At 36.2% G+C, this 16,605-nt stretch overlaps 2 protein-coding genes across 7 annotated transcripts in view; both read right to left on the bottom strand.

Annotated features, from left to right (window-relative positions):
* LOC142349646 (zinc finger FYVE domain-containing protein 1-like) overlaps positions 1-16,605 on the bottom strand; it is a 482,388-nt gene that overhangs the window by 383,497 nt on the left and 82,286 nt on the right. The window lies entirely within an intron of this gene.
* The window catches only part of LOC142349759 (uncharacterized), a 61,147-nt gene that overhangs the window by 32,912 nt on the left and 11,630 nt on the right, over positions 1-16,605 (bottom strand). For all 4 annotated transcript variants that reach the window (XM_075401517.1, XM_075401518.1, XM_075401520.1 and 1 more), the window contains 5 exons: positions 12,411-12,528; positions 12,066-12,254; positions 4,173-4,223; positions 3,600-3,754; positions 988-1,251 (listed from right to left, as the gene is read on the bottom strand). In XM_075401517.1, the coding sequence (XP_075257632.1) occupies positions 988-1,251; positions 3,600-3,754; positions 4,173-4,223; positions 12,066-12,254; positions 12,411-12,528 (777 nt within the window). The remainder of the gene's footprint in view (positions 1-987; positions 1,252-3,599; positions 3,755-4,172; positions 4,224-12,065; positions 12,255-12,410; positions 12,529-16,605) is intronic.

Raw genomic sequence — 16,605 nt, 5'->3', positions numbered from 1 at the left:
ATATCTACTTTTCTTGCTCTCTCTCCAATGCGCGACATGAACAAAAACCCCTCACTCGATCACTCAATCTCTCTCTCTCTCTCTCTCTCTCTCTCCTCTCAGCAATTTGACCTAAACACTTTCACGCATTTCACTTCCTGTTTCAAATACACTCCCAAAATTACCGATAAAAAGACTCCACCAATACTCCTCTTCGAGTCGTAATATAGACATGGCCACAATACAACTCAATTTCTTTGAATTAAAAAAACACGAACAAACAGCAATATAGCAACAACGGTCAGCTTGAAGCTATTTAACATAGCCGGCAGATTGCCGGAATAGCTGCGAAAGAATAGACCTTCGTGTCATATAATAGAGATAGAAACAGATACAGATCTAAATTGAAAAAAAATTGACGCCGCTCAAAAAAACTAGGTAAAAAACATTCAGCGATAAATTAATAAAGCTTGTTAAAATTCATTCCGCAGAAGCCTCTTATTAGGGACCTTTACTGCACATATGAGTTCCTTTGACCTTAAACAAATTCAAATTAAATTTAAGTTCTAAAGTGCAAAAGTCATTTTATTGAGTGAGGTAAGTCACGTATGATCAAAATCTAATCACGCAAATAACCTAAAAACTTTTGCTAAAGTGAGTGAGAAATGACGTCACGCGCGCAAATGCCGTTAGTGAGAGGAAGAAGTCATTCAGAAAATTTGACTTTTTCAGCTTTGCTGTGTGAACAAATGTAAAACGAAAAAAGAGCGTCAGACGACGAAACAAAAAAACCAAGAGCACCGCAATATAGCTTCGCTCAGCTTACAGCTTCGCAGCTATAAAAAAATGCCTTTTAAAGTTAAAGAGCGTCAGACAACAAAAATCAAGATCACCGCAACATAGCTACGCTTAGCTTGCTCCGCAGCTATTATAAAACGCGTGTCATGTTGTTAAACTTGGGTTTTCGATAACTATAATTTAGTTAACTAGGCAAGGAAAGTTTGTAACCTCTTCCTCCGGTTTATTCAGAATTTCCTCCAGATTGTCAAACATCATGAGCATGTCTGCATCCTTGCCACCGCCCCTACTACTTTCAATATCTCTAGTCCTGTTCGAGGTGGACTCAACCGTTGATGGAGAGAATCTCTCACTTTTCCCCTCTTGATCTTCGCTATTTCTCCCAACTTCATCTTCTTCCCTGCCCACTCCATCGGTTGCACTTGTTGATTCAACTTGACGATAGTTTCTGTTGTCATTCCCAGTCACAGAACTCTAGAACGTGTAAGTACCATTAAGATTTTGTTCCATGTATTAAAATCATGACCACCTACGATAAAATTGTAAAAATTCAAACAAAGCACTAAATATTGTCACAAACTGATAGACATTGGGATTGAAACAGTTAGAGAAAATAAAGAGAAATTGACAACAACCTAATTTTTTAACAGTCAAAAATGTTCTAATTTGATCCACTGCTTCAATAGATTCGATAAATATGATGAATTCAGACTCTAAGAGGACAATAAGCCCAATACCAATCAGTAGTATATTCAAAGAACTTAGATAACTTAAAGCACGGGCTTTATTTTTTATCCCGTTCCTTTTTACCTTCGCCGTATTTGCAAAAAATCGATGAATTCTAAATTAATTCATTTGAAACAGGGAGTTGAAATAATTAACCGACAAAAAGCAAAAGAATACTGTAAAAAAATTTAAAATTTTTTAATTAGTTCGTCGAAGACTGACCTCACAAATATTCACCTCTCTCCTTTTAAATTGATACAAATAAATCATTATTGCTGCCAAAACCCGAAGGCGTATTTTTGAATTAACAGACACCAGATCCCAAAAAATAAACAAACAAGATGACAATTGATTTAAATTTATCAATGGTCTTTAACAAAAACAGCTGAAAAAATATAGACAAGGTCACCAGATCTGCCGTAAATTCTATTTGGACGCAAAAAAATCCTGTAAATTGTACAAACTTGAAAAAGAATAGCTTGAAACGCTTTTAAGACTAAAAATGTCAATAATAGCTAAAAACATGGAGTATTGTACGTTCGCACATACTACTTCGACCTCATTCATCTACACTTCTGGCTTATTTATCAATCAAACGAAGTAGGGAGAGAAAACTTTCAATATAAAACAGTACTGGATCCTCAATGCTTCTTATGATTCTCAAATGCAGACGGACTTGCATACCAGTGAAGTCATTTTTTTATTCACTAGATAAAAATGCATTAAATTAAACTTACACTTTTTCTCAACCAATAAAGGTTACCAAGTAAACGCCCGATTTTGGTATGCAAGAAATTCTGAACAAATGCAATTATATTCAAATAAAAAATTCAAAAAACAGCAACCTTTTTGTCCCCGCAACCTTGCTTAAAAAGCAGCTGCCTTGGGAAAGTTCGGATAAACTTCTATTTAACTTTGAATTCTCATTACAGATTTAAAATTGCAGAAAAGTTTACCTAGCGAATTAAGTCAAGAATGCTTTAAAAATTATCTAACAAATAATGTAAAAACACCTATAATATAGCAGTTTATCTACGAGGTATTAATTGACCTCATGCAGACAAATTCAATCGCGGACGATTAATTAGGGAAACTAAAAAAGCAGCACTGGTCCTAAATTGCAACAAGTATATGATTACAAAAAAGAACCTCAATAACTCCACAAGAACTGATTCTAAGCTTGAAGTACATGCCTATGATACCACTCATCTATCTACGATAACTATATCCATCGGCCGAAATTGACTGAAAACCCACTAACCCAATTGAGCATATAGTTCCTCTCCCCAGTAAGGAACAAATACTTGTTGATAAGTGTGAGAAAAACCACTCAGACCAAAAAAAAGTTAGATTACAAACTTAAAAGAAAGGGCTTTGAAAAATCCACACAAGTTCACAAAAACTACCCGTCCACCAATACTCTTAGTGAAAACGCATCAGTAAGAGCCTTAGAGAAGCTGACGGTGGCTATAAAGCACCACTGATAAGTTAACCATAAACTGACTACTGTCGGAAGAATTGCTCTCGAACGACAGGCGGGTGAAAAAAACATTTGACCACGCCGGGATTCGAACCATTCAACTCCCGTTCCCTAACCAGAAGCACTGCCCACTCGGATATCAGTCTCTCCTTGTTGCTATGCTACAACCAATTTTATATTAGCTACAAGCTTTACTTCAGAGTGAGAGCAATAGAGATCACTCAAAACTGCAGAACGAAAGCGTGAAAAAGTCACTTGAGAAGTCAAAAATGCTCTAGAAGAAAAGCGCAAAAATGGTCAAGCAATAAATCTGCACAAAAAAAGACCAAAACGTTTACAATAATTGCTATGAACTTCATTCAAGAGCAATTAAAAAAGCACAATCAAGGTTGGAATACGTTATTTGGCTTTTCTATGCGATTGCTTTTACTCGGCTCACTGAAAACACTTGCCGATTTCGCAGGCACCCTTTATTTATTTTGTGATGAATCTTAGATTGGCTAGATTTATTGATAACAACAAGAGCAATATCAAAAACGGTGAACTTAGAGAACTAAAATATGTCAAAGAAAAATACGAATCTCTTCTAAGTGAAAAAAATTGAGTAGCTTGCTACCTTAGACTCCAGGTCTTTGTTCCGTGAAATCAGAGCACCTTCCTCGTCATAATCCTCCTCTTCGTAGTCAAAATCCAGTGCATCATCACATCCAGTGTCAGTCACTGGCGCGTCTTCTTTTATGGGACTGCCGATATCCGTCTCGAAGTAAATTTCTGAAAAACTCAAACTAATTAAATTTATTTAAGTTCGGTTTCTCTTCGTAAAACTTTCACAAGAATTTCACACCATTTGTTGATTTTAAAAAATTAAAACAAGAACCTGAAGACTATCCAAACCTATGCTATTTTATGGAGGGGGGGGGGGGGGGGGGTCCAAACTCAATCTTCACACCATTAATTTATCTCTCCCGTACAGTTTCGGTGAATCTCATTCTTGTTTAGTACGCCGAAAGTGGCTCTCAATGCCCTCCGTAACTTGTTTATCCCGTTTTTGAAGACGAAGGGTCAGACAAAAAAAATCGATCAAAAAATTGCATAAAAAAAACCACAGGACTAATAAAATGCTACATACTTCGTTTGAGAGCAATTAATCAGATTCATAAAACTTCCCGAGTTGTTTCAGCATTCATACCTTGTGCTGGGCCTCCAAATTGTCCCGGGTCAATTTCCTCCTCTTTAGCTGCTAAAACAAAATTTCCTAGGTTTTCATAGATTATCCAAGATTGCCAAAAATTGCATCAGCTGGAATAGAAGCATTAGAAAATAGGCTGAAATGCTGCTAGCTGCATGTTGAAACTTCACTAAGAACTCCAGCAAAGTCATCTCTTAGTCCAGCTTTTCTTTCTTTCTTTTAAGAACAAATTTGTAAACTTAAACTCTAAACAAAAATGACAGTTTGTATCATAAACTTCACCTCCTACTAAGCAGCTTGACAAAATAGTATCAGCAATATTCAGTTTCGAAGAAAATCAGTATACTTAAAGTTACTTCTCAAAAGCTATTTTAACCCTCTCTTAGCAGTATTGAAAAACATGTCACTATTTTTTAAAAAAACTCAAATTTTCAGGGTCTGCAAAACAAAGTCCGGTAGCGTCGAGATGACGTTTTTATCGTTCAAAATTCTGTCCAATTGTGATTATTATGAAGCTCGGATTTTTTGGAATTGATGTCCCGGGTGAAAGTTTCCTTGATTTCATACAAGAATCAGAAATGATTTCATATTGTACATACTTCTTGGCACGATCCTATAATGAAACCAAATATGTTCCTTGTATCATAAACAGGAAATCATACATAATCCTAGAATGATACCCGGAATCATAAATCTTTTTCCTAAAATTGATTTGAAATAATTTTTCTACTTTTCATTAATATGAAGGCATCACTGTCTTGATTTCTCAGCATCACTTACTGATGCCTTAAAATACCCTAAAAAATTCTATACTTTTTGCAAAGTTGGGTGCTAAACGTAAGGGTAAACAAGTGCATATTACTAAATTTCCTACTTCAGTTGTCAAGGTTTTCAGCGTTCAGAATTTCTGTTCGCTCTGCAGAAAATAATGTATGACCTCTTTAAGAAAGCCAGGAACCATATATGACTATGTATGAAATCATGGAAAATTGTGTGATGGTTGAATCCAGGAAAAGAAAGCGAAAAGAAAGTTAAATTTCTAAACAGTCAAAGCGATTTGCTGTTGAACAAATCACAATTTCGGAAACGAAACAAGTTTTGATATCCTAGCAGGAAGGGCAAACGCTTTCATGTATTTTTAACTTCAAAAGATATCTTTAACTTAACTTCAAAGTTCTTTTTTATCTCAAAATGCACGGGAAAACTACACACGTTCTATGGTACTTCAGTAAATACTCGGGTAAAAAGTTTTACGGCACATACACATGTAAAAAAGCATATTTTCAATTAAAATTCTGTGATCCAATGGCTGAATTTTACCCATTTCTTTGAAAGTTTGTAATGAAAGGTACTGTGTATTATCAGCACGACGCACGACCTGTCACTGCACTCTCGATAAACAATAAGTATTGTTTTCACTAAGAATTAACCCTCCCCCCCCCCCCCCCCATTGAATTTGCATCACCTACAATCTGAAATCTTCAAAAAATAGGGTTATCACAGTATCCCCTTCACATTTGAAAACTTTTTAGTGCCGCCTCGTTTTTTTTCGGTTTCAACGACTAAAATTGGAAGTTTTAAAACTTAGTTTGTTCGTTAGCAGCTAATTCCATCACTTCTTTTTTTCTCAATGCTTTGCAAGAAAACTCCGAATGTTGAATTCGATGTTGTGTGAATTTTGATTTCAATTTTTATTTTAACACCTTTTACACGGGCGCCATGGGTCCTGGGTTCCGAAAAAAGATTTGCATACAGAGACATACAAATTATAGTACAAAAGACTTTTACCATAAATTGATGTCTCCAAAACAGTTTTGGTGAATCGCATACTAAGAGTTAGTTAAGCCAAAAGGTCCCAAGAGAAGTTAATGTCCTCAGTGACCAATTTATCTTGAATTTTAGGACGAAAAGTCAAATGGGGCAGACCAAAAATAGGTCAAGAGGAAAAGGCATAAAAGAGCACAGGACTAATAACATAACCGACTAATGTTGGGCGAACTGCAAGGAATTCTCGAGCGGCTGGCTTGTTCAGTGGTGTGTGTGTGAATGGGGGGCGGGGGCTTCGAGCGCGCTGGCTTGAAGGTGGAACGATGTAAGCGCATTAAGAATTGGGGGTGAAGAGGGGGCGGGTTGGGAGCGTGAAGTGTGTGTGAGCTCAAACTCCAGGAACCCTTTTCACACCATGAACTGATGTCTCCAAAACAGTTTTGATGAATCGCATACTTAGAGTATAGTACAGCCGAAAGGCTTCAAGAGAACCTATTGCTTTCTGGCCCGAACCAGTTTACCCGTTTTTGAGGAAATCAGACGATTCAGACCAAAAAATAGGTCAAGCGGAAAAAGGCATAAAAGAGCACAGGGCTAATAACAGACTGATCTAATGTCGCGCGAACTGCTCTCAAACGACTGACGAGCGGCTGGCTTCAGTAGTGTGTGTGTGTGTGTGTGTGTGTGGGGGGGGGGGAGAGGAGGAGGAGGAGGGTGGGAGGGGGTCGAGCTGCTGGGTTAAGGCTGGAACGATGAGACCGGAGTGCGGATTGGGGGTGAAGAAGGGGCGAGGTAGAAGGTTGACTCTAAAAACAACCCTTCATACCATGAATTGATGCCTTCAAAGCACTTTTAATGAATCGAATATCCGGAGTATAGTAAAGCCGACAGACTCATGGGTTCTAACAAAGTAAACGGTATACAGACGGCAGTCCTGGGTTCCAAAAAAAGATTGGCATACAGAAACGTACAAATAAATAGTACAAGTACTTTAACAATGAATGGATGTCTCCAAAACAGTTTTGGTGAATCGCATACTAAGAGTTAGTTAGGCCAAAAGGTCCTAAGAGAAGTGATTGTCCTCAAGACGCTACCAATTTATCTTTTGAGAACAAAAATTCAAATGGTACAGACCAACAACAGGTCAAGAGGAAAAGGCATAAAAGAGCACAGGACTAATAACAAAACAGACTAATGTCTGGCGAACTGCTCATGGAATTTGCGAGCAGCTGGCTTGTTCAGTGGTGTGTGCTTCGAGTGTGCTGGGTTAAAGGTGGAACGATGTGAGCGGATTGAGGATTGGGGGTGGAGAGGGGGCAGGTTGGGAGTGTGAAATGAGTGTGTGAGCTCAAACTCCAGGAACCCATTTTCACACCATGAACTGATGTCTCTAAAACAGTTTTGATGAATCGCATACTTAGAGTATAGTAAACCTGAAAGGCTTAAAAAGAACCTATTGCTTTCTGGTCCGCATCAGTTTACCCGTTTTTGAGATCAGATGATTCATACCGAAAAAGGTCAAGCGGAAAAAGGCATAAAAGCGGAAAAAGGCATAAAAGCGGAAAAAGGCACAGGATAAAAGAGCACAGGGCTAATAACCGAATAATGTCGCGCAAACTTTTCTCAAATTATTGAAGAGCGGCTGGCTTCAGTAGTGTGTGTGTGTGTGTGGGGGGGGGGGGGGGGGGGAGGGTGGGAGGGGGTCGAACTGCTGAGTAAGGGTGGAATGATGAGACCGGAGTGCGGATTGGGGGTGAAGAGGGGGCGACGTAGAAGGTTGACTCTAAAAACAACTTTTCAAACCATGAATTGAGGTCTCCAAAACAGTTTTGATGAATTGCATAATTGGAGTATCGTAAAACCAACACACTCCAAAAGAAACTATTGCACTCAGGGCGTTACCAGTTCATCCAATTTTGGGTTTTTGAGGACAAAAAGTAGGGCAGGTCAGACGAAAAGTCAGGCGGAAAATTGTATAAACACAGCCGGCATATTGCCGAAAAATAGCCGCGATAGATGCTTGTGGCTATGACCACCAGTCCCCTAATAGACCACTAGACTTTTTGGGTTAGATTCGGACTTTCACTTTTATGAGACACATAAGCTCTATAAAGAGAAAGCCCTAATACGGCTTTTCAAAATTAATATTCAAAATCAAAAACTCAAGATTCTAATAATCAACAATTAGGGCAGATATGTTTGGTACTATTTAGATGCAGACTATTGATCTTTAACTAGTAAATGTTCATAAAATAAAGTTCCATAAGTGAGTTCAGAAGTCATTTTTTAGTGAGGTAAGTCACGCAATTGACCCAAAAAAAAACGCAGGACGCAGGGTAAGAGGAAACGAAAATCTGTTGGACGAAGTAAAAAAAAATAGGAGCGCAATAATAGCCCCTGGAATTGCTGACGCGGCTATTAAAAAGTCTAACAGCAATCGTATAAAAATCGTACATGACTAATAGCAAAACCGGCTAATATCTGGCGAATCGTTCTCAACGAGTGGCGAGCGGTTGGCTTTGTCACTGTGATGTGTGTGTGTGAGAGGTGTTAGTAGTGGTGTTGGTGGTGGGGTGGGTCAATCGCACTGGGTTAAGGGAGGAACGATGTGAACGGAGTCGGGATTGGAGGTGATGTGGGTGCGGGGTGAAGTGTCCGTGTGAGGTCAGACTCTAACAACCCTGCTTCACATCTTAGAGCATAGTAAAGCCGGAAGTCTCTCAGAAAACTTGATGCCCTCTGAACGTTTCCTGTTTATTCCATTTTTGAGGCCGAAAAGTCAAATGTCTCAGACAAAAAATGGGTCAAAATGAAAATCGCATAACATAGCTGGCAGATTGCCAGAAAAGAGCCGCAAAAGATTCGTAGATCGGCAGTCTAAAAAAACAGTAAAAAAGACAGACCAAAAAAATTTGTCTTTTCATTGAAGGCTGATCTGTTATATTTTGATTAGAAATCTGTATAAGTTATTGCTGCCTCTATTAGCTGATCTCAAATAACCTCCATTTAGAGTGAAACACACCCATTTGACCTTATCTCTTTGAATTAAAGTAAATAAAAGTCAATTTCAAAAAGAGGAAGTCATTTTTAAGAATGAGAAAAGTCAAATGTGACCAAAAATTTAATCACGCGAATGAACAAAAAAGTCGCTCCAATAAGAGCGAAAAATGACGTCACGCATTCAATTCAGTTGAAATTGCATGAACGAATGAACAAAAAGTGGCTGTGACGTCATATGTTTGTAACAAAAATCATGACGAAATAAAAAATAGCCGGAAGAATTCCGGAAGCGACTCGAAGCGTCAAAAATTCACTAACAAAACCGTAATTGCAGCGGAAGCCACTACCTTTTGTATTAAACCATTAACTATCTCTCCAGGTCTGCTCTAAAAATTGGTGAAACTTAAACCACTGTCAACAAGAGAAACAAAATGCAGCAAATTTTTATATTATTGAAAACGTTTGGTAACGATAAAAAAGTCCGAGAAAAAAGTCCGAAAAAAAAGAAACAAAATGCAGCAAATTTTTATATTAATGAAAACGTTTGGTAACGATAAAAAAGTCCAAAATAATTAACATGATCAAAATACTGATAGGCTGAAAAATCTGATAGGGCTATCAATTGCCCTCAAATAATTAATTCATGATTCTAATCTCAAAGATCGCGGAAGCAAACGGAGATAATAATCTTAGAAACCAAGTTAAATCTTTTAAGTTAAATCTTTTAAGTTAAATCTGTTAAAGTTAAAAAAGAAAGCTGAAATTTAAGAATCAGAAAACACATATAATTACATTTCTAATCACTGCGATTAAGACAAAAACAACACACAACTGTTACTTGTTGTACATATGATAGACAACATGATTTCATACTAAATCTAAGATAAAATTGATCATAGAAAAGACATAAGAAGCAGAAGAACATTCAAAGGCAAAAAATCAATTAAATTAGTACCAAGGCCGGAAAAAAGCTGCAGTAAAAAGTCATAAGAAGAAATTTTGGAAAAAACTTGCCATTAAACTCTCAGTACTGCCATATGTTGAATGCAATCAATTGCAAACCAAAGAAATGACGAAAATCTAAGAAAAAGCTGAAATCATTCATTTTTTACAACTGAAAAAATCAAAATACCGAAAACAAATGTAGGTTCCAGGACAAAGCTAGCATGATACTAACTAGAATGTGAAGAATATGGACACAATGTAAAACACCATAACAAAGACTTTCTTGATTTTTGAAAGTTAAAAACAAATTAAAAAGTCAAGAAAAAGGAATACATTTCATTGTTCAGCAATCGAGACATCGAAAAGACAACGATTCATCCGAGAAAAAATCCATCCTCTTGAAAAAAAATAATAAGCAGAATTCAAACATACGAAAAATTGGAACATTTTGCAAAAAAAAAGTCAAAAAAATTTTAAGACTGCATTTATGAAAATAATCTTAACTGATTTTCAAGAACTTAACGCCAAAAAATGAATGAATTTTTATTGAAACTAAATTTTATTGAAATTAAAGCATCTTATATTGAATAACAATACTATTTCTAGTAATTAAAAACAAAGTATAAACAAAAAAATTGACAAAAATTGAAAATACTACCAAAATCGGATTAGCATATGTACAATTTTATAAAACAAAATTACATCGAGGTAGAAAGAGGCGCTGAGTAAATGAATTAAAAAGGGAGTTGCCATGTTAACTGATTTTTGACAAAAAGACGGCTGAAACATCCAGAAATGAAGATATTAATAGAAAAAGGCCAAAAAAATAACTAAAAAATAAAGATATATGTGCCAATTTTGACATCGAAACGCATTTTCAGGCTCTGCAAAACACTGTGGTATCAATTTCTGAGGTTTACATATCAATATAGCATCGAATAAAAATTATTTCAACAAAAAACCAAAATACAAGCAAAAAAACTGGGCCACTTAGACGAAAAAACGGCTAAAACGGTTATCTATATGTGCCATTCAGTCAAAACTACTTTTCAAAGTTAAAAAGTCATTCACTAAACACAGCGCATGATCAAAAAACTTCTCTCGCTTTGCGAAAATCTGTTCACCAAGACAGCTTTTCTCACTTTCGCTTTTAGGTCAAAATGCCGCGTGAACAAATCTACCTCCTGTAAAAAAAAACATAGCAGGACAAGTCCTGACGTACAACTAGACCTAGAAAGGACTATGAATGCATTGGGAAAACCATTTAGAAAAAAAATCGATCCAAAAATCAAAAAACAGAAAAAATCGAAACGAAATTGCCGCATGTGAACAAAAAACCACGAGAAATCGAATTTTTGTTCAAACACCGTTTTCTCACTCTACTTTAAATTTAGAGCGAAAAAATTTCACGCCGCAAAACCACTCGCGTTTTCGCTCCACTTCCTGTTTCGGCGTGACCAAAATCACTACTCCAATTTGTGTGAACAGAAAAAGAAAATGTGTGAACAGATCTTAAAAAAAGACAGCGCCCCAATACAATTCAAATTCTTTGAATTGTAGAAATTCTTTGAATTGTAAAAAAAGACAGCGCCCCAATACAATTCAAATTCTTTGAATTGTAAAAAACCGAGAGAAAACCAATACTCCTCTTCGAGTCGTAAAAAAAACCAAGAGAAGGCCAATAATAGCCCCAGCTATCGCTGTGCGGCTATTAATAATGAGAACATGGTGGGGAATGGATGCGAAGTTTGGGCGGGGGGGGGGGGGGTGTTGAAGTCTGTGTGTGTGTGAGCATGTTCTAAGAACCACCCTTCATATCATGAATTTATCTCTCCAAAAGTTTGAATGAATCGAAAACTTAGTTAAGCTGAAAGGCTCTAAGAGGAGAACTTAAAGCCCTGTGGGCGCAACCTGTTCATCCCGTTTTGAGCACGGAAAGTCAAATGTGTCGGATGAAAAATAGGTCAAGCTAAAAATTGCGGGTTTTTGTGTTAACGCGTGTTCTAAGAACCGCCCTTCACACCATAAATTTGTCTCCAAAAAACGTTAGTTGAATCGCATACTAAGAGACTAGTAAGCCGTAAAATCTTAAGGGAACTAAATGCCCTCTTCGCATAAAAACACCGTTCGACTAATATAACTGCTACGACCTTCGCTTGAGAGCATTTAAAAAATACTGACCAGCTGCTTTATCAGATTCTCCGCGTTCATCTTTAATTGTAGCACTGTGGTCATCTTTCTTTAGATTTCTCAACTCTTTCGCAGCATCTCCAATCTCAACACTTTTAATTTCATCTTTAATCTCAACTTTCATCTCTCCTCCTTGGCTGCTGGCATCAGTTAGCAGATGACTCTTTTCACTTTCATTATCTGCAAACATCAAGCAACATTTTAATACCAAAATCAAAAGCTTTAATCAAAAAAGCTTTAACCAAAATCAAAAGCTTTAAAATTAATCAACATGGTTCCTCGTATTGCGATTGCAACGGATACAAAGATCACGCCAGTCCGTAAATTCGTCCTTACCTGTTTTCTCAGTCTGCTTCCTCTTGTTTCTCAGCTCTTCTTTGTGTCTCTCCTCCTCTTGCAAGAACTTCTCATACTGATTAGGCTCGTATCTATGTCCATTGATTTTCAGCCAAGACTAAAAACAACATTAATCATTGTTTTTAAAAAATTGAATTCCAAAAACTAGTTGGAAGGCAAGGAACGCAAAAGGCAAGGAACAATGGACCTCCCTCGCCAGAAGCACTGCCTACACGGCTATCAGTCCCTTCTTGATACTATGCTGCAATCCATTTTAATTTAGTAACCAGCTTCACTTCGGAGTGTGAGGATTAGAGATCACTCAAAAATTAAGCAAAAAAGCGCGAAAAACTCACTTGAGAAGTCAAAGAATGTTCTAGAAGAAAAGCGCAAAAACGGTCCAGCAATAAATTTGCATAAAAAGGCACACTTTTACAATAATTGCTAGGAAATTCGTTTGAGAGCCATTAATTAATTCAAAAAATTGAAAAATAAATTTAGGAACAATGAAATGAAATTTAAGAAGCAATTGAAATACCGATAAGAAATTTATTATTTCTCGACAAGTTTAAATTCGAAAACATGTTTCTCAATAGATCGGGGGATAAAATTATTCTTCAGGCAGCAATTGTCCAACTGTCAGAAAAACGTCAAATAGCGGGAAAACCCGGTGACAATGGGAAACGAACAAAAATATTTGTTTTTCTTACAAATCCTACACCAGTTTCGAAGTCCCAGCAATAGGAGGACCAACAGATTCCTGCTTCTGTTCAATCAAGAAAAACCTAGCAAAACCATTTGTACAAATAAAACTAGTCTGAAAAACACAGGAAATAAAAATAAATGGGTGAAAAACTTTAAACTGAAAAATGTCTCAGGCTAAAGTTTGAATAATTTTAAACATAGCCGGAAAATAGCCGCGATAGACGCTTATGGCCTACCATGCATTGAAACAATTAAAGAAATAAGATTGACAGAACGACCACCCGCTCTTTAATAGACCACTAGACTTTTTGGGTTAGATTCGGACTGTCATTTTTATGAGACACATTTGCTCTATAAGGAAAAAGCCCTAATGGAGTTTTTTCAAAATCAATATTCGATAAAACTCAAGACTCTATTACTCAGGAATTAGGGCATATAAGTTTGGCACTACTTAGATTCACACTATTGACCTTTAATTAGTAAATGTTCATAAAATTTAAAATTCCATAAGTGAGTTCCAAAGTCATTTTTTGAGAGAGGAGTGTAACGCAATTGAGCTAAAAGCAGAAATGGCGCCAGCAACACAAACTAGAAAGCAGTAGAAGTCACTGAAATCATTGAAAAAGTCAATTCCAAGATCTCAGAGTAAGACGAAACAAAAATCTTTTAGACAAGTTAAAAGAAATCAGGAGCGCAATAATAGCCGCCTGGAAACTAATAAAACAGTAAAAAAGACAGACCAACAAATTACTCTTTTAATTTTTAAGGGTGAGATGTTAAATTTTGATTAAGAATCTTTATTGCTGCCTCCAAGTTATTGCTGCCTCTATTAGCTGCTCTCAAATAACCTTCAATTAGAGTGACACACATTCACTTGACATTGTCTTTACGAATAAAGTAAAGAAAGTCCATTTCAAAGTTAGGAAGCCCTTTTTTGAGAGAGGTGAGTCACGTGTGATCAAAAACTTAACCACGCGAATGAACAAAGAACTCGCTCCTATAAGAATTAAGAAACATAACCGACTAAACGTCGGAAGAACTGCTCTCGAACGACTAGTGAGAGCTCTAATCAATTGCAGCCCGCTTCAGTCGAGGGGGGAGGGAGGGAGGGGAGCCTAAATGGGACTAAGAAGTTCAATAGTGGGCTTCAAATAACCACATTTGAGGTTAACATATACCACTATTAAGATTTAAAGTTAAAATGTCACCAGTTTCGGCGCCCTCTTCAGTTGACTTTTAGTATTAAATTGCCGCCAATTGAGTTCAGCTGCTTGAAATTGTGATTGAGAGCGAATTTTAGATCACGGGAAACGCAAAAAGTCAAGAGCGTAAAAATCAATCGAAAAGTCAAGCAAAAATTTTGCATAAAAAGACACACATGTTTACAATAATTGCTATGAACTTCGTTTATGGAAAGTCATTTCTTTGACAATAATCAATCGAGGAAGTCATTTTTGAGAGTGAGGTAAGTTACGTGTGACCAACCAAAAAACTAAATAACGCGAAATAAACGGAAAAACTCGATTCACTTAGTATGAAAAATGACGTCACGGACGCAATTCAATTGAAATTGCATGAACGAATGAAAAAGCAGATTTGAAGTGGCTGTGACGTCATACGGTCGTAACAAAAATCTTGACGACGAAATAAAAAAAATAGCAGGACAAGTCCTGATCTACAACTCAAAGAATTTTCATTGACCAAAAACACACAGAACAAGATCTAGAACGGATATGAGTGAATTGGAAAAACCATTTCTAAAAAACCATTTTGACCTGATTTTTTAGAAATCAGGTAAAAAAAATCAAAATGTCCAAATGCCGCATTTGAACAAAAAACCACACAAGCGAGAAAGAAAACTTTTGTTAGAACAAAAAACTAGGCCTAAAATGAACTATGAATGGATTGGGAAAACCATTTAGAAAAAAAACCGATCCAAAAAAATCGAAAAAACAGTAAAAATCAAAAAACCAATAAAGAGAGAGCAAATTTTTGTTCAAATACCGTTTTCTCACTCTACTTTAAAATTAGTGAACAAGTTTCACGTCGCAAAACCACTCGCTTTTTCGCTCCACATCCTGCGTGACCAAAAACACTACTTCAAGTTGACTTCGAAAATATGCGAAAAGATCTTCGCGCCCCAATACAATTCAAATTCTTTGAATTGTAAAACATTCCCGGCAGATTGCCGGAAAATAGCCGCCGTTGATTCCAATAAGCATGATTGGGATTGAAAGAATAGATATTGAAAAAAAATTTTTTGTACAAAAACATTTTTTATTTTGATGGCATTTCGTAGTTGAACATACTTCTGTTTCTTAGAGAGAGCATACAGGGGCTACTATCAATACCAATAAGCATTAGAGAGAGGTAACTAATCTTTTAGGAACGACGTTCAAATAGCTGGCATCTAAAATTGGGCTTTATGGGTTTATCCCGTTTCTAATTCTGACCTCAATTTTTATACTGACTCTGTTCATTTTGAATTCCTTTGCTGAGCAACTGATGTTCAAAATCACTTTTAGCAGAATGAAAGAAGAGAGAAAATAGCCTATAGAAGTCAAAAATATTTAACGCAAAATGTTGAAAAAGCGGCAAAATGAGGTAAAGCGAAACATTTTTTTATTCGACGAAGTAAAAAAACATAGCAGAACAAGTCCTGAAATACAATTCAAAGAATTGAATGAGAAAACTCAGACGTACTCTACCTGACCAGCAAATCAATTGAACTACTTCAGCCAGAACACAAACAAAATCATCTCATAAAAATGAGAAACTAAAAGAATCAAACCTCAACAAAAATATACTCATTGCTAAAACTCTTGAAGCCTTTAAACCTAAGGCAAAATTTTTTCCCTTTAAAAAAACATATCCCAAAAACGTGTTAAAAACCAATTATTGTTTCCGAAATCGTTCCAGTATTATATCAGCAAGACCTGAAAAATATTCATTGGCCCTAGAAGATCGATTAACTCGAAAATGACCAAAAAATTAAAGAAAGAAATCAATTGCAAATTATAAGGAAATGTTGCTGAAAATCGTGATATAAATATCTTCAAAATCATTTCTGTGTCTCTAGAGGCTATCCATTAACCAAAATCCAAACTTTAAACTCATAGGCTCATAGATCGATAGACAATAATTTTTAAAATTTCAACTTTCAAAAAAGAGAAATTCGTTCTATTAAAAGGATGAAAGCCATTCAATTGCCCCCTAACAACTATTTACTAACATACTATCAAACACTGGATGAAGTTACCTGGCTACTGAGGCAAGAAAAAATAAATAAAATAGATATTTTGAAAAAATTTGAAATTGCAAATTTTATTAAAAATAACTTCTAAAAGTAGAAAGGTTAAATTGTTGAAACCAAATCATTGAAACTAAATAACATGTAACTTTTTATTAGAACGTGGAAAATGTTTTCTCGCACTTGAGAATAGACGAATATCAAAAACTGACAAAAACTTGAAGAAACCTTAAAAAAAAT

This window comes from Convolutriloba macropyga, chromosome 11 (genome assembly GCF_964194025.1).
Source record: "Convolutriloba macropyga chromosome 11, txConMacr16.3, whole genome shotgun sequence".
In the NCBI taxonomy this organism is placed as follows: domain Eukaryota; kingdom Metazoa; phylum Xenacoelomorpha; order Acoela; family Convolutidae; genus Convolutriloba; species Convolutriloba macropyga.
Note: the sequence above shows the minus strand (reverse complement) of the source record. Positions and strands in the feature narration are given on the sequence as shown.